This window comes from Podarcis bocagei (genome assembly GCF_964188305.1).
Source record: "Podarcis bocagei genome assembly, chromosome: 7".
Lineage (NCBI taxonomy): Eukaryota > Metazoa > Chordata > Lepidosauria > Squamata > Lacertidae > Podarcis > Podarcis bocagei.
The window spans coordinates 73,835,466-73,861,448 of NC_138132.1; the positions used below are offsets into that span (position 1 = coordinate 73,835,466).

General features: G+C 48.1%; 1 protein-coding gene across 1 annotated transcript in view; it reads right to left on the reverse strand.

The window, feature by feature from the left end:
* Positions 1 to 3,732: 3,732 nt before the first annotated feature.
* ATAD3A (ATPase family AAA domain containing 3A) overlaps positions 3,733 to 25,983 on the reverse strand; it is a 41,139-nt gene continuing 18,888 nt past the window's right edge. Inside the window, exons 9-16 of the mRNA XM_081201773.1 lie at positions 25,617 to 25,673; positions 22,657 to 22,782; positions 21,396 to 21,520; positions 18,979 to 19,030; positions 18,585 to 18,655; positions 14,268 to 14,435; positions 11,594 to 11,702; positions 3,733 to 4,218 (exon numbers count right to left, since the gene is read on the reverse strand). Coding sequence (XP_081057899.1) covers positions 4,051 to 4,218; positions 11,594 to 11,702; positions 14,268 to 14,435; positions 18,585 to 18,655; positions 18,979 to 19,030; positions 21,396 to 21,520; positions 22,657 to 22,782; positions 25,617 to 25,673 — 876 coding nt within the window. The 3' untranslated portion in view covers positions 3,733 to 4,050. The remainder of the gene's footprint in view (positions 4,219 to 11,593; positions 11,703 to 14,267; positions 14,436 to 18,584; positions 18,656 to 18,978; positions 19,031 to 21,395; positions 21,521 to 22,656; positions 22,783 to 25,616; positions 25,674 to 25,983) is intronic.

Here is a 25,983-nt window from a genome sequence, read left to right on the forward strand (position 1 = left end):
ACATGGGATAGCATCACATCGTGGAGACAGACTAATTGGTTCTCTTTCTCTCATGCCACCTCTCGGCTTCGCCATCAATCACAGGCTTGTATTTTGCTCGGGATAACGTTGGCAGGTATAAAAGATGGGCAATCTGTTGCTGTAGCAGGTGCCAGGAAGCCAGAAACACAAAGCCAGGTCAACATTGGCCTATTTCTAAGGTGCCAAGCGACGCCTTGTTGGAGAGATGCTTGGTGCATTATTTTTTTTGGGGGGGGGTGAGGGCCCCCTGAAAATATTAGTTGGCGGCCAGAGGAGCAAGAATCTGTGGTGATGTCTTACCCTGACCAAGGCAGATGATGCCAATGAGCTACTGAGTGAAGTTCAAGGTGCTGCGTTTGGTACACAGAGCCCTGAAAGTTAATCTCATTTCATCTTTCCATTTGATCACTGCAGGTGAGAGCCTCATACAGAAACTATGGTATCAGGAGGTACATTCTGCATTATGTAGGAACTGGACCCACTTAGGCAGGAAGAACCAGCTGCACAAATGTAATTTGGGGAATACCTGGCTTGCCAGTGTTGTTGTTTGGTCGTTTAGTCGTGTCCGACTCTTCGTGACCCCATGGACCCCAGAGCACGCCAGGCACTCCTGTCTTCCACTGCCTCCTGCGGTTTGGTCAAACTCGTGCTGGTAGCTTCGAGAACACTGTCCAACCATCTCGTCCTCTGTTGTCCCCTTCTCCTTGTGCCCTCCATCTTTCCCAATATCAGGGTCTTTTCCAGGGAGTCTTCTCTTCTCATGAGGTGGCCAAAGTATTGGAGCCTCAGCTTCAGGATCTGTCCTTCCAGTGAGCACTCAGGGCTGATTTCCTTAAGAATGGATAGGTTTGATCTTCTTGCAGTCCAGGGGACTCTCAAGAGTCTCCTCCAGCACCATAATTCAAAAGGTAAATCAGGAGGTACATTCTGCATTATGTAGGATCTGGAGCCACTCAGGCAGGAAGAACCAGCTGCACAAATAAAAGATGGGGAACACATGGCATGCCAATAGTAAATGTGAAAAGGATCTAGGGGTCTTAGTAGACCGTTAGCTTAACATGAGTCAACAGTGTGATGCAGCACCGAGAGAGGCTAATGCTATTCTAGGCTGCATTGACAGACATCTAGTGTCCCAATCAAGGGAAGCAATAGTGCCGCTCTATTCTGCCTCGGCCGGCCCACACCTAGAGTCCTGTGTTCAGTTATGGACTCCACAACTTAAGAAGGATGTTGACAATCTGGAATGTGTGCAGAGAAGGGTGACCAAGATGAAAAAAGATCTGGAGGGGTTTGTTTAGCCTGGAGAAGACTGAGATGATATGATAACCATCTTCAAATATCTGAAGGGTTGCCTCCTGGAAGCTAGCCTGTAGGACCCAAACTAACGGATTCAAGTCACAAGAAAGAAGTTTCTGACTAAACGTTAGGAGGAACAGGAAGTACTGTTTGATGGTGGAACAGAGTCCCACAAGAGTTGGTGAACTCTCCTTCCTTGGAGGTTTTTAAGCAAGGGTTGGATATATCGGTCATGTATGATCTAGTGTTAGAACCAGAACAGCAGGCTCTGTGCTGTGGAGAAGAGTGGAACTTTTTTACTTTTCGTGATTATGCAAGAAAGGTGCCAAATGAGTTATTTCCACTTGCCCTCGGCTGTCCTCCTCGCTTCCTTCCAGAGCTCCTGTCAAGGCCAATTTCCTCAGAGCTGTCCAGCACTTCTCAGCAAAGTGGCCAGAGCAGAGAACCCTGTCACTTAGTGTAGTAGTCTAAAAATCTGATGCCAGGTGTGTGTGGGAGGCAGAGAGGTAAGGAAGGTAAACATAAAAAGTTGCATGGCATGGGCAGGAAGGAAGGAACATGCTTTCCTCCCCCAGGAACTCTTGGGTCAGCCTGCGTTCAACTCCAAATTAAGAGGTAGTTGTTTTCTTAAGCTGCCCTGCAACACATAAACAGCTGCCTATGAGGCTGTTAGTCCAGAGAGGAATGATTAGCCGCCCTCACATCAAAGGGACATGTCCGCAGCTTCAAGAAATCAATGCTAAGAGCCCTGCTGAAAGCACCATTTAGTACAGAATCTTCTTTTTCAGAGGCCAAGCAGATGCCTTTTGTTAAACCCAAAAGGACATGAGGGCAACAACCTTCTTCTGTTGTTCTCTGGCATTGAGGCACACTGAACGTGGCAGTTCCGTACAGCCATTACGCACAGGAAAGACTATGAATGATTACCTCTTTGAAAACCGTAATAGCCAGAGAGCCACTCTTAAGTTAGCAAAGGCAATACTGAGCTAGGTGGTCTGAACTGGTATGACAGCTTCATAATACAGTCATAAAGGTAAAGGGACCCCTGACCATTAGGTCCAGTTGTGACCGACTCTGGGGTTGCAGCGCTCATCTCGCTTTACTGGCTGAGGGAGCAGGTGTACAGTTTCTGGGTCATGTGGCCAGCATGACTAAGCCGCTTCTGGCGAACCAGAGCAGTGCACAGAAACACCGTTTACCTTCCCGCCGGAGCGGTACCTATTTATCTACTTGCACTTTGAGGTGCTTTCGAACTGCTAGGTTGGCAGGAGCAGGGACCAAACAATGGGAGCTCACCCCGTCGCGGGGATTCGAACCGCCGACCTTCTGATCAGCAAGTCCTAGGCTTAGTGGTTTAACCCACAGCGCCACCTGCGTCCCTACAGTCATACCTTGGGTTAAAGACACTTCAGGTTGAGCTTTTCCAGCTTGCGTTCTGCAGCGACCCGGAAGTAACAGAACGGGTTACTTCCAGGTTTCATCACTCACGCATGTGCAGAGGCTCAAAATGACGTCACGCGCATGTGCAGAAGAGGATCCTGTTTGCATCCAGAGGTACCACTGTACAAGCCACAGCTTTCATGCAAAAGAAAAAAAAAGGTCCCAGGTTCAACCCCCAGGAAGTTGCTGCCAGTCAGTGTAGGTAATGCTGAGCTACTTGGAACAAGTGTCTGACCCGGCAGAAGGCTGCTTCCTATGTTTTGGTGCTGCAATCCTAAAATTTGGGGGGAGCTGCAAATCTGCGTGCAGAAGGCCCCACGTGGAATCACAAGGCCTCTAGGTAGGGCTGGAAAATCCTGCCAGTTGTTGTAAATAAAACTGAGCTAGATTAACTGTGATGCCAGGGCTCCTAGCTAGAAAGCTAAGAACAGAAGAAAATCCCTGCTAGATCAGGCCAGTGTCCTTTCTAGTCCAGCACTTACAGTGGCCAGCTAGATGCCCCAGACGGGAAGCTCTCATACAGGACACGAGCAGAAGAGCTGATCTCTGAATGCAACTGGCATTCAGAGGTAATAATAATAATAATAATAATAATAATAATAATAATAATAATAATAATAATAATTTATTATTTATGACCTGCCCATCTGGCTGGGCTTCCCCAGCCACTCTGGGCGGCTTCCAACAAAATATTAAAATACAGTATTGCATCAAACATTAAAAGCTTCCCTAAACAGGGCTGCCTTCAGATGTCTTCTATTTACTGCCTCCAACAGAGGAGGGAGAAATATAGCTGCCATGGCTCCATGAATTTCCTGCAAGACTTAATCTGCAACGAAAAGACCAATAAAAATAAAAATCTACTGAGTGAAAAATGCCTCTTTTGTTTCCCAAGCAGAATCTAAACCAAGACTGCATAAGATGGTTCATGGGGGTCGTGTTCAAAAGAAACAGATACACAGAAGAACAAGGTGCTGAGGTGGGGTGCCGCTTGGCAAAAAGAACTCTCTTTTTTTAATGTATTGGTTGATACACACACATACACGCACATGGTTATTCAAGGTGTCACCCTGAGGTATATATATATAAACCCCCCCAAGAAAGCAGACGCCAAAGATTGGCCCTCCCTTTCACCAGCGCGACGCTGTGTTCACTTTCGACATGATTCCAGGTGGACCGCGGCTGCAAAGCGAGAGTCGGTTTCCCCAGCATCCTTTGCTCCACACGTCGCAATGGTCTGTGGCGTCCTCCCCGTTCTCTTCTGTCCTTCCCTCTCCCACCCCCAAAGCTTCCTCATAGGCCCTTCCCCATCGTGAGAGGCAACGGTTGGCTCTTGCCCGGCTCCACCCCCTCAGCTTTTAACCACTCCATCTTCTGCTTGTGTTGCTGAACGGCATCGGCCACCCGGGCGTCGATCATGGCTTCCGTGAGGACGCCGTCCTCGGAGGCATACGCTGCGGCCTGAAGAGGAGAAGGAGAGGGAAATAAACCTGGTTTGGTCATTCCTTGAATGGCACCCGCGAAGTGGAAAAAAATGTTTTCTGCATGGCATGGATAAATCAGTTCCTCGATAAGCCTTTTAAGTGAGCCTCATTTCTGTCCCAGGATCCTTCACTGCTGACTTACAAAGCTGCCACTCCCCCAACACAGAGCAGGGGGGTGGCCCTGCAGGCTTCTCAGTCTGGCCCCCGGATCTCTTCTGCAGGCCGCACCCCACAGTGGCCTAGCTTTTGCATGCTCCCTTGAGTGTTCATGCCTCTCTAAAATGTGTCCTCTTGCCTGGATGCCGGATGGAGAGAGGGGTTCGAGTTGCGCAGAAACCAACCGCCCAGCGCACAAAGGCAAAATTTACACCCATTGCTCCGCCCACATTTCCCTCTGGCCCCTCCCACCACTGGCATGTGGCCCTCAGGCTGAAAACCATTTCCCGCTCTGCTGCACACTAACAGCGAACTCCTCCTCAAGTGTATGGATCCTGGTGTAGACGAAACGCAAGCGCGCACCCCAGAGCAAGAGGGAGAAGGTTTGGAGAAGTACAAATTGAAACCATTTTCCAGAGAGAGCCTTAAAGGGTGGGAACCCCAGAAAAATCCCATTGAGGTCTGTCTGTGGGCATACAGCGGGCTTGACATTCATACCAACTGTTGGGGGGGGGGAGGAAAAAAATCTGAGAAAACTAGGGAGGAATGGAATGGAGTAGCCTGGGAGAGGGGAGAGGAATGGAGTAGCCTGGGAGAGGGAGGAGGAATGGAATGGAGTAGCCTGGGAGAGGGGGGAAGAATGGAATGGCATAGCCTGGGAGAGGGAGGAGGAATGGAATGGCATAGCCTGGGAGAGGGAGGAGGAATGGAATGCACTAGCCTGGGAGAGGGAGGAGGAATGGAATGAAGTAGCCTGGGAGAGGGAGGAGGAATGGAATGAAATAGCCTAGGAGAGGTTAGAATGGAATGGAGTAGCCCATGAGAGGGTATGGCCAGGGGGAACCTGGGCTACGGGCACTCTGCAATGCAACATTTTGTAGAATTCTACACCCTGGATTTGTCACCTAGAGGAGTGACAGCCCAATGATGCTTGGGAGCCGCTGCCTCAAAAGAGCACTTCACAATGCAAGATGCCCGGGGCAGGCAGCCACTGATGGCTTGGCATGCTCAAAGCTTGCCCAGGTGCCCGTCACTAATGGAGCTGCAAAATGCAGGTGCTCCCTGGCGAGACGGGGCTCAGCGCCAGGAAGAATCCAGTGTTTGTTCAATGGCTGCCGAGTGCTTTCCCTTTGCTGTGTTTTTTGCAGGGTGTGTGTGTGTGCACACAAGGGTTCAACCTTCATCCCCCCCGGCCAGACCGCCTGCAAATTTTTATTGTGAAGACTCCAGCTGGGGCCGTGCGATGCACGCTTGGCTGGTTCTCTCAATGACTTTCTAAAAATAGACCTGCCTGGGGCCCCGACTGTCAGGAAAGGAGTGGGAGAAAGCAGATGCCCCTTCCAGGAGGAGCTTTAACTCCTTGAAATTGAACACACCAGGCTTTTTCACCGTTTTTTAAGATGCAAACACCGCACCACTCACCAGGCCGGACTTCTCACTGAGACAAAAAGGCTCTGGGACTTCTTATCCTGTCATTTCAACAATCCCCCCCCTTCTACTTCTATCATCCTAATAACGAGGGCTACAAACTTAGAAACAACCATAAAAGCTGTGTTTCCAAGAAGCTGGATTTTGTGTGGCACAGAGGAACTGTGGGAACACAGAACAATTGCCCCATTGGCTTCCAATTCCTCAACCACCGCCTCTTCCGCGAGTAAAAGGTTGTAAAGTTTTCCCCAAAGAACATCATTCTGTACTATGTGTGTGAGAGAGATATATTCTGCAACTAGAGGACATTTAGGCCTGCACGAAGTATGCAAATTGAGAAGAAGAGAAGAAGAAGAGTTTGGATTTGATATCCCGCCTTTCACTCCCTTTAAGGAGTCTCAAAGCGGCTAACAATCTCCTTTCCCTTCCTCCCCCACAACAAACACTCTGTGAGGTGAGTGGGGCTGAGAGACTTCAGAGAAGTGTGACTGGCCCAAGGTCACCCAGCAGCTGCATGTGGAGGAGCGGAGACGCGAACCCAGTTCACCAGATTACGAGACTACCGCTCTTAACCACTACACCACACTGAGCAGCAAGAAGCCTGTTGGATGAGGCCACCAGCTCATCTAACCAACCAAATACCAATGGGAAGCCTGCTTGAGTACAAAAGCAACTCTCCCTACTTGTGACTCTCGGTAACTGATATTCAGAAATATTGCCCATGGTGGAGGAAGAAGCAAAGTCAGCATGGCAGGAGGAGAGAGCTGCTGCTCTGCTCTGCTGTCCAAATGCTTGCAAAATACCGTGCAGAGCAACTTTGCAATGGTGCAACTGTGAGGGCACGCGGCAGCTTTCATAAGATGCGTTTGACGTGTGTCAAACGGTTCTAAATGGCTCTGAAATGCTTTAAATTACCTTTTTATTTTAAAATTGCACTGTTTGAACACTCTGAGCCTTCCCCGCACAGGGCTCCTCTGGGAGGGAGGGCAGAAAAGAAAAAAGGAATCATAAATAAATCATATGAGATTTCCTGGTCTGGTTGACACGCCGCGCAACGAAACAACGGCATTATCCAGTGCACATTGTTGTCAGCCCCAAGAGGGTTCACAGCAGGGAACTGGCTCTGCTGTGCCACCCATCCATGTCTCTTTCAACCCTTTCCATGGGCCAGCTTTGATGGGTGGGCACAGTACCCAATTAAGTCCTACTTGAAGCAGATCCATTGAAATCAACCTGGATTCGCCAAGCGCATCCGTTTCAATGGGTTGCCTCAAACTAAGCCCCTGCTCAGAGCAGATTGCCTGAAATCAATTGCCCCAAGTCTGTCATGTTCCTTTGTTTCGTATGGGCTTACTCTGAGTAGGAATTAGTTGCCAAAGAGGTAAAGGTAACGGGTAAAGGGACCCCTGACCATTAGGTCCAGTCGTGACCAACTCTGGGGTTGTGGCGTTCATCTCACTTTATTGGCCGAGGGAGCCGGTGTACAGCTTCCGGGCCATGTGGCCAGCATGACTAAGCCGCTTCTGGCGAACCAGAGCAGCGCACGGAAACGCAGTTTACCTTCCTGCTGGAGCGGTACCTATTTATCTACTTACACTTTGACGTGCTTTCGAACTGCTAGGTTGGCAGGAGCAGGGACCAAGCAACAGGAGCTCACCCCGTCACTGGGATTTGAACTGCCGACCTTCCGATTGGCAAGTCCTAGGCTCTGTGGTTTAGAACACAGCACCACCCACGTCCCTAGTTGCCAAAGAACATAAACATAAAAAGAACCTGTTGGATCAGGCCAATGTCCCACCTAATCCACTGTCCTCAAAGCGGCTGAGATGCCTATGGAAAACCTCCACAGAAAACTTACATAGTTTAACTGGTAGGGTTTTGAAGAGCAAAAAAGAGGAGACATCTGCCGACTTCTACTTTTAACTATGGATCGCTGTGATGACTCTACACTCATGAAAAAGAGGACGTGTCCGGTAAAAAGAGGACATATGGTAACCCTACCATGGGATGCATAGATAAGTTACTTTATTTCATCCCAAAATTCAGCTTCGTTGGATGGCCACGAAGTCTAGCGTTATGAGAGAGGAAGAAAAACCTTTCTCTACCGATTTTCTCCATAATATGCATATTTCAGTGAACTTACTTCACACCACTTGCCTTTTCTCTAAACTAAAAAGTCCCAGATGCTGCAACGTACAGAAGTGCTGCCCCGTCCCTTGATAATTCTGGCTGCCCTTTTATGAACCTACATTGGTCTAGAGTAGGACCGAACTGTAGTCTGCCAGAGAGGTTTTCTAAGCCTGCAAAATGAGGTGGGGGGAGAGAATGCTGCAGTGTGGATGGTGGCGAGGCAAAGTAATTGAAAATACGAATTGGAGGTGAATTAAGCAGCAGTCGTTAGCAGCAATTAAGCCTCCCCCCCCCCTTTGGGATTATATCGAAGGTGCTCTGACCAAGAGAAGGTTTGAGAAATTGCTTCATTAAATCGTTTGGCTCCAGGAGGCAGAAATCGTGGCTTTCGCTGACCTGAGGTGCTGGCTAAAAAACAGGTTGTGAACTTTCATTCCTGGTTACACTCTTTTCTTTTAAAGCACCGCAGTGCCCTTCTTTCCCCGCCCCAAGGCTGTCGGAAACAGACCAAGGCAGGCAGGCAGGCAGGCAGGCAGGCAGAGAGAGAGAGAGAGAGAGAGAGAGAGAGAGAGAGAGAGACTGAGGCAGGGGAAGGAATTCTAAAACACCTTCCACGAGGCATCCACTTGCGTCAAGGCTGTTTGAAGGATACGCACAGCCGCACCTGGCTCGCCACAGCTGCTGTTTGTCAAGATCAGGAAACGCAGGCACGCTCACAAGGAGGGAAAGGGACCTGGGAAGGTGACAAAGTCACTCTGCGCCACCCAATAACGTCACAAACTGGCGGGCGTCAATGTCCAGCGTTCTCAGAAGAGGCAAAGAACAGCCTCCCCTCCCCTCTAAATTCAATCCCTACCTAGCCCTAGGATGAAGGGCTGGGGGAACCTGTGGCCCTCGAGATAAGCCTGGACCCAACAGGCAGAGATGATGGGCTTTGTAGTCCCTCGATGTCTGGAGGGCTTAGGCTCCCCAGCCCAGCACCCTATGGGTTTGGATCAAGACCAAATTTCAGGGGTTGATTTCCCTCCCCCTGTGGATTTAGGCTCCCCTCCCTTCAAAAGGACAGATCCTGAAGCTGGGGCTCCAATACTTTGGCCACCTCATGTGAAGAGAAGACTCCCTGGAAAAGACCCTGATGTTGGGGAAGATGGAGGGTGCAAGGAGAAGGGGATGACAGAGGATGAGATGGTTGGATAGTGTACTCGAAGCTCCCAGCATGAGTTTGACCAAACTGCGGGAGGCAGTGGAAGACAGAAGTGCCTGGCGTGATCTGGTCCATGGGGTCACGAAGAGTCGGACACGACTAAACAGCAACAACCCCTCAAAAAGTGCCATGGTGCTCAGGTTCTGCTCGTCGGGGGCTTGGCTCTTGTAAAAACAGGATGCAGGATGAAATGGGCCTTTGGTCTGATCCGGCAGGGCTCATCTTAGGTTCTTAAGGGGTGCCCCAAAATTCTATATATATAATTGCCACAGTTCCTGATGATGGCTGGCTGTTTCTCTCCCCCCCCCCCCCCGAGGATAACAACACTGCTGCCAGTGACACCCCCACTGGCGGCAAGAATTCCTGTCACCACACAAGAAACTCTTCATGACCTCCCCGCCACCACCAATAGTCCCCCATTCTCCCCATGGTTGTGATTGGGGTGATGAATTTGGGAGGGATTTCATCTCAGCACTAGTCAGTTGTGTGTGATGCAATTCCATAGAAGCAAAAACTGCACAAAATTGCACTTATGAAGAGTTTCGGCTCTCTTTTCTATTCAAAACTACGTTCACAGTCCTTATGACTGCTTGAAAGCATGTGAAATCTCACAAGTGCGCTCTCTCTTGCAATGTAACATAATGTAACACTGGGCAAGGAAATGAACTTGTAGAAAATGTCAGCTCTCTCTTCTTTCCAAAAGCAGTCCTTACGACTGCAAAGTTTTGTTTGAAAGCGTGTGAAATCTCACAAGCTCTGTATCTGTGGAGTTGCTGATGTTTGACCCCCGACAACACAAGCGGTTATTTAAAAACAAATTTGCCCCGGGAGAATGCTGAATGTTCTAGTGTCATGTCTTATTTACTGAAGTTTAAGCTGCTGTTTTATTAATGTATTTTTCAAAATTAATTATACAGTTTTATCTGGCCCACATTGTCTTTACTTTTTGCTGATATTTCGTAATTGTTATAAACCACTTATAATATTTTAAAAATCTCTAAGCGACCTACAACATAAAACACACAAATTATACCGTTAACTCGAAAGTACAACCTGAACCCACCGTCTCCCTCAGTCTAACCTACCTCACAGGGTTGCTGTGGGGATTAAATGAGGAGGTGGGGGGAACCAACTTGAGCTCCTTGGACGAAAAAAGGCAGGATATGAATGAAATAAATAAATATCCAGTTTGGTGGGGATTTATTTTTAGAGATAATATGGTTGTTCTGGTCTTAGACTGGGTGTTATTATTTAATATGTTCAGGTACATTGGTATGCCCCCTCATTATATCCATGTTGAATTTTTGTTATTGTTTACTTGCCCCTGTGGTTCCATAATAATTTGCAAACGAATAACAAAATATTAAAAATAAAGAATATAGGTATACACAAACTCCTCTCTCACACGTCTAAGGCCAGAGTAAAAAGGTGCTGTCTTCAGCATACGACAAGAGGATGGGAGATGGAAACAAGAGTTTTCAGGAGGCATTACGCAACCCGAGGCTCTTTGGAAAAAGGAGTCAATGGGCAATTTTATTGCGGCTGCCTTAATCGGTCCCAAGGGGCTGGATGCGCCAAGGCAGTGTTTTATTTCTTTTTTAAAAAAAGACCAACTGAAGCTTGCGCACAGCAAATTTGCAAGCTCGCGCACCTTACTGAACTCTCAAACAGAAAACCTGCAATATTTTGGATGAGGTGTGGCAGCACCAGCCCTGCCTAAGGCTTGCTTTATTTTTCAAAATGTATTTATAAACTGCACGGAACGTTTTCATCAGTCTTACCAGGGTTCTACAGATGCCAGGCGAAAACGTTACTCTTCAACCAGGCCTTTTGCTGCTTAACACCCGATACCCTTTTAAATGTGTTGTAGGAGGGGGTGGGGTGAAAGCTATGGGTTTGTTTTTGTTTTGATCATGTATTTTGTGCTTTTTTCACATTGTGTTTTTCTGTTGCGAGCTGCCCTGAGATCTATGGGTAAAGGGTGGTATACAAATTTAATAAATAGCAAAATAAAATAAACAAATACTCCCGTCTCTAGTCTCCCTCCAGGCAACAAGAGTTAGCAACAACAAAAAAGCAATGCTGCCTGGAAGCCAGTCTCTGTGCTTAGCCCATTCCTGTGTTGAATCCATGCATTTACTGCAATTATATCTTGCTTTTCCTCCAAGGTCAAGGCAGCAAACCCAGCTCTCCCCACTCCATTCCATCATCACAATGATTTTGCGAAGTGGGCTACCAGAAGCAATTTTCTCCTGGTCCCAGGTGTATGTGGGGTTATGGTTACAGGGAAGAAAGAGCATGTTCAGCAACATCTAGAGGGCCAAAGGTTCCCCAGTGCTGAGCTCAGCCAAAGCTAGGTGAAACCAAGCAGACTGGTCTGAGCAGGCAAGACTGCGGTCGAAGCACCGGCTCTGTCATAGGATGCTGGACTTACCTGCCAGGCCACGGCGAGCTGAGAGATCTCTCGGCCAGACATGCCTTCGGTCAGCTTGGCGATCTCTGAACACTTCTTCCCATAGTCAAACTGGGCGAGCTTCAGGCGCCTGGACAGGAAAAAGCACACCAGTTCGCATCAACACTGCCATGTTATATTTATTGCAAGCTGCTGGGAAACACCGTAGGTAGGGTCTAAGGCAGCGTTTCCCAAACCTGGGTATCCAGCTGTTTTTGGACTACAACTCCCATCATCCTTAGCTAGCTGGACCAGTGGTCAGGGATGATAGGAATTGTAGTCCCAAAACAGATGGAGACCAAAGTTTGGAAAAACCCGGTCAAGGGTTTATAAGTTGTATTCAACTACGTAGCCATCAAAAGAGTTCACCCGCTGAAATTAACGGGAATAAATTAAATCACTTTGATTAATTTATGAAAGCACTCTTGAGTAGGGCCAACGTTGGATGCAACCCTTTATTCAGTAAATAAATCTATTATATGATTTGCTAGCCAGTGCAGCAGTTTGGTTAGGACCCACGTTCAAACCCCTGCTCAGTCTGCAACAACTTGGCTCGTCATTCCTTCAGAAAGACCCGCCTTGCAGGACTGTTGTGAGGATTAACAAAGGAGGGACCGTGAGGCAAGCTTTATGCCAACTCAGGCCCAGTGGTCCAGCTTCCTAGGTACTGCCTATGCTGGATGGTCCGGGACCTTCTGCATGCCAAGCAGATGTCCTCCAGCTGAATTTATGGGGAACTCCATTTTATGATATTGCTTTCCGATACAGGGCAGACAACAGTAAGTACCGTATTTTTCGCTCTATAGGACGCACTTTTCCCCCTCCAAAAATGAAGGGGAAATGTGTGTGCGTCCTATGGAGTGAATGCAGGCTCCTAGGCTTCAGCGATAGCAACGGGAAGCCTCCAAAACGCAGAGGGAGCGCTCCCTCCGCACTCCGGAGGCTTCTTGTTGCTTTCGCTGAAGCCTGGAGAGCGAGAGGGGTCGGTGCGCACCAACCCCTCTCGCTCTCCAGGCTTCAGGCAGCTAACCACAAGCCTTCGGAGCGCAGCAGGAGTTCCCGCCGCGCTCCGAAGGCTTGCGGATAGCTGCCTGAAGCCTGAGGAGCGCAGCACCAACTCCCGCTGCACTCCCTGAGCTTCAAGCAGCTATCCACAAGCCTTAGTAGAGCGGCGGGAGTTCCCACCACGCTCCGAAGGCTTGCGGCGGGAGTACTAAGGCTTGCGGATAGCAGCCTGCAGCCCGGGGAGCGCAGCGCCAACTCCTGCTGCACTCCCCGGGCTTCAGGCAGCTATCTGCAAGCCTTCGGAGTGCGGCGGGAGTTCCCACCACACTCCGAAGGCTTGTGGATAGCAGCCTGCAGCCTGGGGAGCGCAGTGCCAACTCCCGCTGCACTCCCCGGGCTTCAGGCAGCTATCCGCAAGCCTTAGGAGCGTGCCCCCAGCCCCGCAAGCTCTGGGAGCGGCGGCAAGGCTGCGCGCAACCTTACCGCGGCTCCCGGACCTGTTCTGGGGGCTGGGATTGGGGGAAGCTTGGGCTTCCCCTGCCCCAGCCCCTCGGCTAAAAACAAAGCCAAGACAGCGAGCGGGATCCATTCCGCTGGCTGTCTTGGCTTCTGCCAAAGCCGCACGCAGCCTCTCCCGGCTGGAGAGGTTGCGCGCGGCTAAAGAGGAAGCCAAGACAGCCAGCAGGATGGATCCCGCTCGCTATCTTGGCTTCTTTGCTCTTTGGGGCTGGGGGAAATAATTTTTCCCCCCTTTGTTCCCCCCCCCTAAAAACTAGGTGCGCCCTATGGAGCGAAAAATACAATACTTCTTCACGCATAGTTAGAACGATGGAATTCGCTCCCACAAGAGGCTGTAGCTACTCAGACAGGGACTGTTGATGCCAAGCCAACTCCGGCCCTGTACAAATGAAAATCTGCCTGGGTAGACCACGCGACTGCAGGAGACGAGCTTGACAAGGCCACCCCTCCTCCCACTCCTGCGGGATCTTGAATGAAGTGGACCGGAAAAGGTTTAAGATGCGCTCCCTGTTGCAAGAGATCTTTGCCCGATACAGGGGGAATCCTCTTGTCAATTCTGCTTCCGCTATTCAGTTGCAAACGATGACAAGTGACTCATGTTCTCAACAGATTTTATATCCCAAATAGGATATATTTGGGAGCAGCAGGGCCCAGTAGTAACATTAGCCAACCTTCAAAGCTAGGCCTGTAACAAAATGCTCCTGTGCAGCCACTGCTGTCGTTCCCTTTTGCTCACCTACCCTGGCCTGACTTCATGCGAATACAGTGGTACCTCTAGTTATGAACTTAATTCGTTCCGGAGGTCCATTCCTAACCTGAAATTGTTCTTAACTAGAGGCACCACTTTAGTTAATGGGGCCTCTTGCTGCTGCTGCGCCGCCAGCACACGATTTCCGTTCTCATCCTGAAGCAAAGTTCTTAACCTGAGGTAACTCTTCCAGGTCAGCAGAGTTTGTAACCTGAAGCGTTTGCAACCTGAGGCGTTTGTAACTCGAGGTACTCAGACTTAAGAAAATGGGGGGAGATGTATCCGTGTATAAGATGCCTAATTTTCGACATTATTTTTAAGGGAAAAAAACCTAGTCATACACTGAAAAATATGGCAATTAATTAAAAAAATAAATATACTGACTGCTTTCCCTCAGTGGCTGGCTTCAGGACGTGCTTGTCAAAATACATCCGGACCAGACGCTCTCTCTCTTCCAGCTCTGGCAGCTTAAAATTAACCATTTCGTCTATCCGGTCATTGATGGCCCAGTCAAACTGCTCCGGTTGGTTGCTGGCTAAGACAAGCATGAACCTGGGGAGAGGAGAGGAGAACCATCATTTTTTTCCTTCTCTTATAAAGCAAGGCAGTTCTATTGGGATTCATCCTCCACATGAGCAACCCCTTCCACTTCAAACAGAGTTGTGCACGCAGGGAGGGTGGGAATACTTCGAGGGACTGTACCAGTGATCAAGAGCGCATCCCCCAAACACCATAAAACCATTCAATACTCATTCGTTCAATACAGAAAGGCACACATTGTGTGTGTGTGTGTGTGTGTGTGTGTGTGTGTGTGTGTGTAGGCTTTTATCCAATGCCAGCCCTACTCAGATGAGATCCACTGAAGTTCACGGACTTAGGTCCACTGATTTCAATGGGACTTGGTTGGGTACAACCCATAATATCTTCATAGAGGCATAAAAATGTCAGGCTGTTGTCAGGATGCAATTCATATGGCTGCAGTGAACTGCCTGTCCCCTCGATTATGCAAGGCTGCAGGAAGGTCTAACAGAGGGTTTGAGGTTCTTCCAACAACTGCTCTCAGAAGCACCTCCCCCACCTCCCTTTAAAAGGCAGTCCCTAATAAATGCGCGCGCGCACACACACACACACACACTCCTCCCACTGCAGAAAGTTTTGGCAGCACACTACTGCTAATCAAACCAAATTTCTCCCTCATTCTTAACCAATAATACCACATCCTGCTTTTCTGCAGAATCAAAGTATTTTTATTTATTTCATAAAATTTATACACCACTTGCTGCTAACCCCCCCAAAAAAACCTCATTCAAAACACTACCATACCCTTTGTCACGTAAATACAAAACCGATAACAACACTAATCAGATGAAGTATCTGCATACAAGGAACGCTAGAATTCTTAAAAGCATCTTCATGTGGAACAGTACAAGATCGATATAAGAATTCCACACCGTGGATATTGCCAATATAAGAACTGAATAGATTGTATTTCCTGATGAATCTGCTGGACTTTAATTTCTCATAATATGTTTCATTTATATGACATGTCGGTCTACAGAATGATATATTTTGATATATGTTGAATTGCATTTAAAAAGAATTTATATAGTCACATACAGTGGTACCTCTGGATACGAACGGGATCCGTTCTGGATCCCCATTTGCATCCTGAAGCGAACGTAATCCGCGCCTGCGCGTCGCGACTCACTGCTTCCGCGCATGCTGTCATTTTGAGCGTCTGCGCATGCGCGAGCGGCGAAACCCGCAAGTAACGTGTTCCATTACTTCTGGGTCACCGCGGAGCGCGACCAGAAAGCGCTCAACCTGAAGCATATTTAACCGAAGGTAGGACTGTATAGCCTGTTATGTTGTTTGTGTTGTTATCAGGTGAAAAAACACACCCTCAAAGTGGTTTACCAAAAAAAAAAAAAAAAGGCGCGTGCGCGCCGCGCGCACACACACACACACACACACACACACACAATGAGTGTATGCTGGTGAAGCTTAAAAGCAAAAATCCTATGCCTATCTACTCATTATTTTATATCCCATGGGTCTCACTTCCCAGGACTTGTGTGTTTAGCATCGCAGACTAAGGCACACCCTCTCTTGCCTCCTTTACTTCTCTCAAAGCGCTCCCAGCTCCGTCCCAAAACTTCACGCAGTGCTTTAAGCATCCTTTTGCTTCACAGCCAGCGCCTGCCACCTCTCTTCTGTCCACAACCACCCCCGGCCCTCTCTCTCGCCGACTGACAATAAGCCCTGATTTAATGGCGCATTATGATTTGAATCAGCCTGTTTTCCTAATGGGCGCTGGCGGCGACACTCTCACCATCTGCTCAGAGATGGCCCCCCTGGGGTCAGCGGGGGGAGGGGGGGGAGGCCAGGGGGGGTGCCACCATCTCCACATTCATTCGGAAACTGGCTACTTTTCTTGATTTCCCCATTCCTGGCTTGCGGCTACGCAGCCCTGACGAGATCCCAGAGGGACAGACACAATGACCCAAAGTCCTAAATGCTTTCCCAGACAACAATGACAAAAAAGGGGGCAATTTCTTACCTGTTACCGTATTTTTCCGTGTATAACATGACCCCATGTATAAGGTGACCCCTACTTTGGGGAGTCCAAAATTAAGAAATCAGTATTTTAAAGTTGAGCTTTTGGAGGAAATCGCCCAAAATTGCTTTTTCTTTCTTTTGAAAATCGCCCAAAAAAAGTTGTTCTGGCAGTCAAGTGACTCAGGAGCTGCCAGAAGCCGCCAGCTCACCCAAGACTCATCGTATAAATCTGCATATAAGACGACCCCCCAATTTTTGACTAAAAAAATGGGGGGGGGGAATAGTCTTGTACATGGAAAAATACGGTATTTAAATAACATCCTTTTAACATGCACAATATTTAACAGACTGTTTCTGATAATGACAATAAACCCCAGAATGTATTTATTTATTTCAGGGGTAGGGAACTTTTTTTCTCCAGCCCGAGGTCCACATTCCCCTCTGGGCAACATTGTGGGGGCCACATAACAGGGCTGGGCAAGGGCAGAGCCAAAAGTTGGTGGAGCCATGGACTTCACCCTTCCCGATGCAAAACTCATGCAGAAATCTTAGCGTTGCATCCAGCTAAGTTCTACTCAGAGCAGACAAAATTATTATTTCTATGTTAGTCATATGCATTAGCTTCAAGGGGTCTACTTGGAGTGGGAGAGAACACACACACACACACACACACACACACGACACAGACTCACAAACAAGGCAAGCAAGAAGCATTATTACAGTTCAAAGGCAGCCCGGTTGAGTTTTTATTTCTCCTCCTTTCATTTCAATGGCTTTAACCCAACAAAAATCTCCTTCTCTTCTGCCTTTTTATAGTGATACCTTATTTTACAAGGCGTATTATATGGTGTATAAACTGCATTATACTGATTTACTGTAAATTTTGTTCCAGTTAATCCGTGGCAAGATGGCCACAAATATAGCTTGGCTTATACAGCGGCCAATAAATAAATAGTTTATTAGGGATGTGCACACTTGGTACAAACTGGAAACATCCTCCCTTTCCCTTCCCAACCAACGTAAGCAGAATCTGTAGTATTATTATTTAATGTTTCCAGCCTAAGGCAAAGTATAAGAGCAAGAAAACTATTTAGACTGTCCTGGAGCTGTTCCGCTTCACATTTAGCACACTCCTAGTGCAGGCCCTGAAATGAAGAACCTCAGAGTGGCTGGCTTGAACAGCAGGTACCAGGAGGGCCGTGGATCAGGGTTCAAATCCCCATGCAGGGCTGAGGAAGACCCTGACCACAAACTCTAGAGAGATGCTGCCTATCAACATAGACTGGCTTTCTCCAACTCTAGATGTCACTAGACTACAATTCCCGTTACTGTGGCGTTGAGTGACTGGAGTCAATTCCTTACAGGCTCTGCAGAACATTGTTTTTTTAAGAGGGAACCCAGAACTATTCCCTAAATGAAGATATGCACCAATCAAATTTGCTTTTTGTGTGTGTGTGTGTGGGGGGGAGAGTAGAACCATCAAAACAGGATAACTAGAGTGAAGCCAAATGTATAATTAGACAGGCCTGCGGGCAATAAGGAATTCTGCAGTGGAAAGCAACGCTGAGATAATATCCCATTTCATCATTTATTTATTTTAAAACAAAATGGGTTGGCTATGCCCAGAGAAGGCTCAAAATCCAAGAGTAATGCATATGTCTATGGTATGGGGGAAACTTTGTTCAGCCTGAGGGCCAGATTCCATTCTTGACAACCTTCCAGGGGCCACATGGGCGGAGCCAGAGGCAAAAGTGGGTGGAGCTATACAGTGGTACCTCGGATTAAGTACTTAATTTGTTCCGGAGGTCCGTACTTAACCTGAAACTGTTCTTGACCTGAAGCACCACTTTAGCTAATGGGGCCTCCTGCTGCTGCTGCGCCGCCGGAGCCTGATTTCTGTTCTCATCCTGAAGCAAAGTTCTTAATCTGAAGCACTATTTCTGGGTTAGCGGAAAGTTCTTAACCTGAAGCATATGTAACCCGAGGTACCACTGTATATAGAAGGTAAGGCGACCTTGGAAGTCAATGGATCTAATCTGAGTAGGACAAATGTTGGACACAACCCAAAGACTCTGTTTCATCTTCAGCATGACACACCTTCAGATATTGGAAGATGGCTCTTATGTTTCCCCTGAATCTTACTTGTTGCTGTGCTGCCCCGTCCTGTGCAGGAAGGCATTCAACGTGGCTCGTAGGTCTTCGCTGATTTTTTCCTGCAAGGAGGAGAAATCACAATTAAATTAACCATGCATTAAAATATAAAAATACAGAAAACACATACTCCTTCAGTTAGCTATTATCAAGTACTTATAACCTGCTTTTCACAGAATATTTCACAATCCCAAGCAGGTAATAACGAAACTAACTAAATGTGTGTGTGTTTTCTGTATAGCCATATTTTAATTATTTTATTTCGTGGTTCCCCACCCTACGATTGCGAAACATTCCACAAAAAGCAGTGGAAAACTAAAAACTAAACGATAGCATGTGTACAACATGCAAGAAAGAGAGAGAGAAGGGAGTGTGAAGTACTTGCCGTAGACCTCTTCCGCAGGAACGCATCAGCTTCATCCACAAACAACAAGAGGCTGTTAAAGAAAATGAAAAACCTGGGTGAGCTTGGCAGGAGCAGTAGGTCAAGCAAATGGGCCCACCATCCTTGCAGAGTTGGGCCATTACCAATCCAAAGTTCACTCAATACGCTTGGGTGTAAAAAAATAACAAATATGGGGTTGTGCCTAACCAAGACCTCCTTGGAGCGTGCCCACTGGAGGACCTAAGTTAGACAAGTTCATTCATTCAACACATCTGCTCAGAGTAGATTTTGTGGCATCTATTGCTTTTGGGTTGTCGCCCACATTAGTCAGTCCTACTCAGAGTAGGCCCGTTAAAATTTAACACGCGCATGAGTAACTTAGGTCCGCTAATTTCCATGGGGCAGCTCTGAGGACTGCATGAAAGCCTTCGATTTTTATCCATGATACGGTCTAAGAGAGAATTTTGCTTTCTGGTCCGTTACGCTGCTTTAAAGGCACATTATATACGCAAGCTTCGTCTGTTAAGGTTTCGTTCTGATATTGTGCAATTTTTTAACTTTGTGCTTTAAACTGGGTTGTCAACAGCTTTTGAGATTAAATAACAACAGCAGCAGCGACAACAATGCACGGAAACAATTCAAATAAATAAATAAAGCGACTACAACAGTAGCAACAGCTCCTCTCGCCAGCATCTGCCAGCGCAGCCGATAGGCATGGATGATGGGAGTTGTAGATCAAAAACAAACTCCTCCCATCAGCCAGCATGTCCAATGGCCAGGTGTGAACTAGACTGATAAAACCATGGATATGTTTTTCTGTGTTACTATGCTCCCTGGCATACAAACCACAATGCTTTTTTTATTTTTAAAAAGACTCCTTAAGGATGGAATAGCATGAAAACACACCATAGCTCTAGGGTTTGGCTTGTAAAGTACCAAAGGGGAGGAGGGTTTCAGAAGTCACTCAGGGAGCGATGAGAGGCTGCTTTGTCACATTCTGGGATCTGCAATTCTGCTGGCTTTCTCTCTCCCCCCCCCAGTCGGTGAATAATTTAACACGGACCGCCAATGCATTTTTAAACACATGCAGCGTTTCAGCTTTTCTTGCCCTTTCCCCCCGCAAAAAGGTGGGCCACGAAAAACCCTCTGCAAAAGGAAGTTTGTTTTGCAGTGCTCTAAATATTTCATTTCATGGGTGGCTTTCCATTCTCTCTCTCCCCCCCCTTTCCTTTCTTTTTAAGGAAAGAAAAAGGTGGAAAATAGAAACATTCTGGTGATGAATGTGGCTGCGTATCAGTTTGGACAAAGGGAGCGAATGTCTGTCGGAGCCAATCAAGGGACACATACATCATCAATTAGCCACGTTCAGCGCCATCCCCGAACCTCCCTCCTTCGGCACCCCCCACAAAATAGGACGGCATAGGCACACAGCGCCGGACCCCCAGTTCCTCTTACTCGGTTTTAATGGGTCTCTGGGAGGTTCAGGAGAGAAGAGACGAAGAGCCAAACAGCACCATCACTGCGGAAGGTATTTGCTTTCCCTTTACAGTGGTACCTCGGGTTAAATACTTAATTCGTTCCGCAGGTCCGTTCTTAACCTGAAACTGTTCTTAACCTGAAGCACCACTTTAGCTAATGGGGCCTCCTGCTGCTGCCGCGCCGCCGGAGCATGATTTCTGTTCTCATCCTGAAGCAAAGTTCTTAACCTGAAGCACCATTTCTGGGTTAGCGGAGTCAGTAACCTGAAGTGTATGTAACCTGAAGCGTATGTAACCCGAGGTACCACTGTATTGTAGAGAACATGCTGGGCACCACAACAGCAGAGCTGTAGAACCTCTTTCAACTCGATGGCCGCATGCGAGCAGCAGGCGGGGCCAGAGGCAAAAGTGGGCGGGGCCAAGAAGGTCAACTTAACCTCTGCACAGTAGGCTTTAAGTTTTGGGGGAACGCCGTGGCTCAGGGGCAGTGCACCCGCTGCGTGCGCAGAAGAGTCCGGGTTCAATCCCGAACGCTATCTTCAGGTGGGGCTGGGAGAGTGTCTCTGCCTGAAACCCTGGACAGTTGCTGCCAGTCAGTGTGGACAGAACCAAGCTAGATGGACCATTGGCCTGACTCGGTGTAAGGTAGGGGTCGGCAAACTAAGGCCCGCGGGCCGAATCTGGCCCAATTGCCCTCCGGATCCGGCCCATGAACAGTTCTGCAATCACCGCTTGGTGATTTTTAACGCTTGATGTTTTATTGTGTTTTTAATATTCTGTTGGAAGCCGCCCAGACCACACCGAGATTAAATGAAGCAACTGACAACTGCAACGGATTGTGTACTGAAAGGAAAGCGACATCTTTTGTGTGTGTGTGTGTGTAAAAGCAAGATGGAACTCTTGATCTGAGAAAGTCGTGGGAAACAGATCCAAGCTTACCCTCTCCGGCTTGTGTTTGCCCAGTCAAAGACCTTGTGCATGGCAGTAACTCCTTCCCGCCCCATGGGGGCGACGTCACCACCAGTCATGATGGCGTAATCCATGCCAGAATGCATGGCTAATTTCTGGAGTAGAGAAAAGGGGGGGGGGGAGGGAGAAATCAAATAACAATCAACATTTGCCCTGTGATATTTACATAAAGGGACGTGGGTGGCACTGTGGTCTAAACCACTGAGCCTCTTGGGCTTGCTGATCAGAAGGTTGGCAGTTCGAATCCCTGCAATGGGGTGAGCTCCCGTTGTTCGGTCCCTGCTCCTGCCAACCTAGCAGTCCGAAAGCATATCAAAGTGCAAATAGATAAATAGGTACTGCTCTGGCAGGAAGGTAAATGGCTCTGGTTCTCCAGAAGCGGGTTAGTCATGCTGACCACATGACCCGGAAAAACTGTCTGCGGACAAACGTCTGCTCCCTCAGCCTATAAACCTGAGTCATTCGCAGCTGGATTTAACTGTCAGGGGTCCTTTACCTTTATATTTACATAACCGCAGAATCTACAAACTATCTTCCCATGACTATTTAAAAAAAATATTTTAAAAAAGCAGGCTCCTAGTCCTCATATCTAAACAACACAGAAACATACTCAGGGGCCCCATCAAAGGCTCAGCAACTAGAGGAGAGAGAAAGAAAATCAAGCAACGATAAACATTGACACCCAAAGCCCCTTTAAAATGTGTTGGGCTGGGGGGAGTTATTGGACTGTTTTTGTTTTTATTTTGATTATGTATTCTGTGTTTTTATGTTGTGATCTTGTCTTGTAAACTGCCCTGAGACCTGCAGGTATAGGGCTGTATACGAATTTAAATAAATAAATAAATAAATAAATAAATAAATAAATAAATAATAAACATTTGCCCTGTGGTGTTTACACATCTCTGTAGAATCTATTGCAAAACCCCAAATTCCAAAAGTATCATTTACAAAAAAATTAAAAAGCATCCTAGCCCTCATGAATAAAGGTCACAGAAACACTCTCAGGTGGTCCTATCAAAGGCTTAGTTACTAGGACTAGCCAGAAGCCCCCGACCCTCAACTTTAAGCCGACCAGAGGTCCCCAACCCTCAGGTCTGATGCCGACCAGAGCAGGATTTATAAGTGTGCCCTGATGCGAAGAGCTCTCCCCTGCCTTCAGGAGCGGTGACCCCAGAGGCTGTCAATTGAGCTGCTGGCAGTGATCACATCGCGATGATGCCACTGGGACTACCTTGGCAAAGAGAGTCTTCCCCGTCCCAGGGGGGCCGTACATGAGAATGTTCCTGTACAAGCTTTTGTTGTTCCGCGTGTTCCGTGTCGCAATGGCAATGTCTCTCACTCGCTCCTCCAGCTTTGGCTGCAAAAAAATATATGGAAAAAAGGGCAAGCTTGAACTAACAAGACACAGAATAAAAACCGGGTGGGTCAGGGACTCTACCCACGCACGAGCCCTTGGGCTCAGGCCAAATTTCCAGCCAGCCCAGTATCCTGTTTCTGTCGTGATGCCTCTGTGACGCCCACAATCAGGGCATGGAGGAAACCGTCTTTGGTGCTTGCTCATGCGTGTGTTCTTGTGATGCATGCCAGAAGCAGCGTGGGGCTTCCCCTGTGCTTGACTCGCAAGCTGCAGAGTGCGCAGAATGTTGCAGCACGATTGCCGGCAGGAGTGAGACCTGGTCGGCATGGAGTAGCTGTGCTCAGAGACCCACACAGCATACTCTTTGCTACCAAGCTGTTACCATTAATAGGTAAAGCCCTGAGCAGCTTGGGACCTGTGAGAGTGCTTTCCCCCCATATCTGCCCACTTGACCATTTTGATCTGTGGATCTGGCGCTGTTATAGCGGCTGCATGGCATTGCATTTGTAAGAAATAATTCTTTTAGAGAGCATCTTCGCTTTAGAACTCCCTGCCTACTGACACCAGGCAGGTGTCACCACTGTACTGCTCAAAAACCTTAGGCGAGCTGACACTTGTTTTGATCTATGTATAGTTTATAACTGATTTTAACTTTGGAAAAAAAAATGTTTTAAATAGCTGTTTTCCCCAGCAATTGCATCGTTTTGTTCTTTCCATAAACGACCTTGCAGTTTTCTTTACAATCGAGGGGCAAACAGTTTTCACTAAAAATAAATAAATGAACGCGCTTGCATTTCGTTGCTTGCTAGCGTGTGGGATGAGCAGCTCCTGGTGCATGCTGGGAACAGATGGCATGCTCTTGCCTATGGCCTTGTTTACATTTACTTGCTCCTGTGAATGCGCAGGCTTGCTTGTGGGTGGTTTGAACAGCGAAGGTGTATGCTGATGTGTGGCGGGAGCGGCTCCTGTGCGTGATGCTCTCGCAAAGTATCCTTGGAGCTTTTTGGCAAAAGGAATGCCTAGGGCTCTTTTAGCCAGGGGTGGGGAACCTCCAGCTGGCAGGCTCAATCAGTCCGCATTTGGCCCGCAAGGTCGTTTTGACCAAACTGCGGGCTGCCTGCCCTGCTATACTTGACACCAGGTGAGCCAGAACGGGGGTCGTAGGCACAAACCCTGTGCAACTTCTGACAAGACAGATGACTGGAGGGTCTTGCCAAGCCCCTGTGCAGTCAGCTGATTGTGGTCGGATTCTGTGGAGCCTCTTGCAAAGTGCTCTGCGAGACCCAACAATCAGTTGAGAAGCCCTATAGCAAAGTGATCCATACAATCCGGTCAGACACCTGATGCCCTTCTGCCAAAAGTGACCCACAAGCAGTGGGGGAGATAACTGTCCGACCCGTCAGCCCGACTCAGTGCCCCACCCTTGCTTTTAAGTGTAGACACATGGCTCTTTTTGAAGAAATGGCAAAATTCCTGAATAAGGTGCCATTAGTGAGAGACAAAAAGCAGAGACATCACCTTGCTATCAAAGGTCCGTATAGTTAAAGCTATGGTTTTCCCAGTAGTGATGTATGGAAGTGAGAGCTGGACCATAAAGAAGGCTGATCGCCGAAGAATTGTTGCTTTTGAATTATGGTGCTGGAGGAGACTCTTGAGAGTCCCCTGGACTGCAAGAAGATCAAACCTATCCATTCTGAAGGAAATCAGCCCTGAGTCCTCACTGGAAGGACAGATCCTGAAGCTGAGGCTCCAATACTTTGGCCACCTCATGAGAAGAGAAGACACCCTGGAAAAGACCCTGGTGTTGGGAAAGATGGAGGGCACAAGGAGAAGGGGACAACAGAGGACGAGATGGTTGGACACTGTTCTTGAAGCTACCAGCATGAGTTTGACCAAACTGCGGGAGGCAGTGGAAGACAGGAGTGCCTGGCGTGCTCTGGTCCATGGGGTCACACAGAGTCGGATACGACTAAACAACAAAGCGAGAGCAAAGGGCAGCCTCAACTTTGACTAGCATGCTTTTTTGTTGGAAAAGAGAGTCGTCAGACTGTGGCGTTATTCCCACAATTATCCACGACAAGCGGCGCCCGGGCAGAAATTATTAGCCCATTAAGGTGCTGGCATAAGAGGGGGGGGGGAAAGCTTGTGAGTGCTGACTCAGGGATTTTTTTCACTGGCTGCTGTGCGGAGGTGAGCAAAGGTTCCCCACATGTGGATTCTTGGCTCGGAGTAAAGACTCACTCGACCCCTCTTGAGCGACGTTTCTCTCCAACAGTCTTGGCAATGAAACAAAGCTGGGAAACGCTTTTTTGACCTCGAGGAAGCTGCTTTTGCAATCTTCAAGGGGAGCAGAAGGAGAAGACCAACTCCTCTTTCAGGAGTTGGCACAGCTGAAGCAGAAAGCCGAGGTTCAAATCTCGCCCTGGCTGAGAACTTACTAGAGGTGGGGAAACCTTCATCCTACGGCCATTGGGGGCAATTCACACCATTTGGCGAATTAGCTGATGGCTGGCACAGGAAAATTAAAGCCTTTAGTGTGCACTCCCAATGGCCCCTTGGCAGATGTGGCTCGAATTCGGCCAAAACCGAGGTACTGTTGGAATTTGGCACCTCTTCCCCATCACACCGCTCTGGGCAGGGACCCAAAAATGTAACACAAAAGCATCCCTGCTGGATCAAGCCATGGCCCACCTAATCCAACCCCAGCCATTGGATGTATTAGCTGAGGATGATGGGAGTTGTAGTCCAGGAATGCCTGGAGGGCCACAGGTTAGCCACCCCTTCTTTATACAAATAGTCTTTTTTAATTTTAATTTTTTTAAAAAACTACTCACGCTGAGAATGACTCCTTCAAGGGCATCCTGGGCTTTGCTGGTGAGCCGCTTGCCAAGCTAGGAAAGAGAGTGAAGGCAGTCAGGTTACCTGTTGTGGTGGGAGATGGACAAAGAGCATGGGAGAAGCCTATTTCCCACTGGTGGGGACACACTGCCCCAAACCAAGATGGCTTTGAAAGAGGATTAGGCAAATTCATGGGACGGAAGGCTGCCAGTGGCCATGAGCTATGATAGTTTTGCTCTACCTCCACTGCCAGAGGGAGGATGCCTCTGAATACCAGCTACTGGTCACTGCAGGTGGGGACAGTTGCTGCTGCTCGCAGGCTTCCAAACGGGGCATCTGGTTGGCCGTTTGCACCAGCAACTG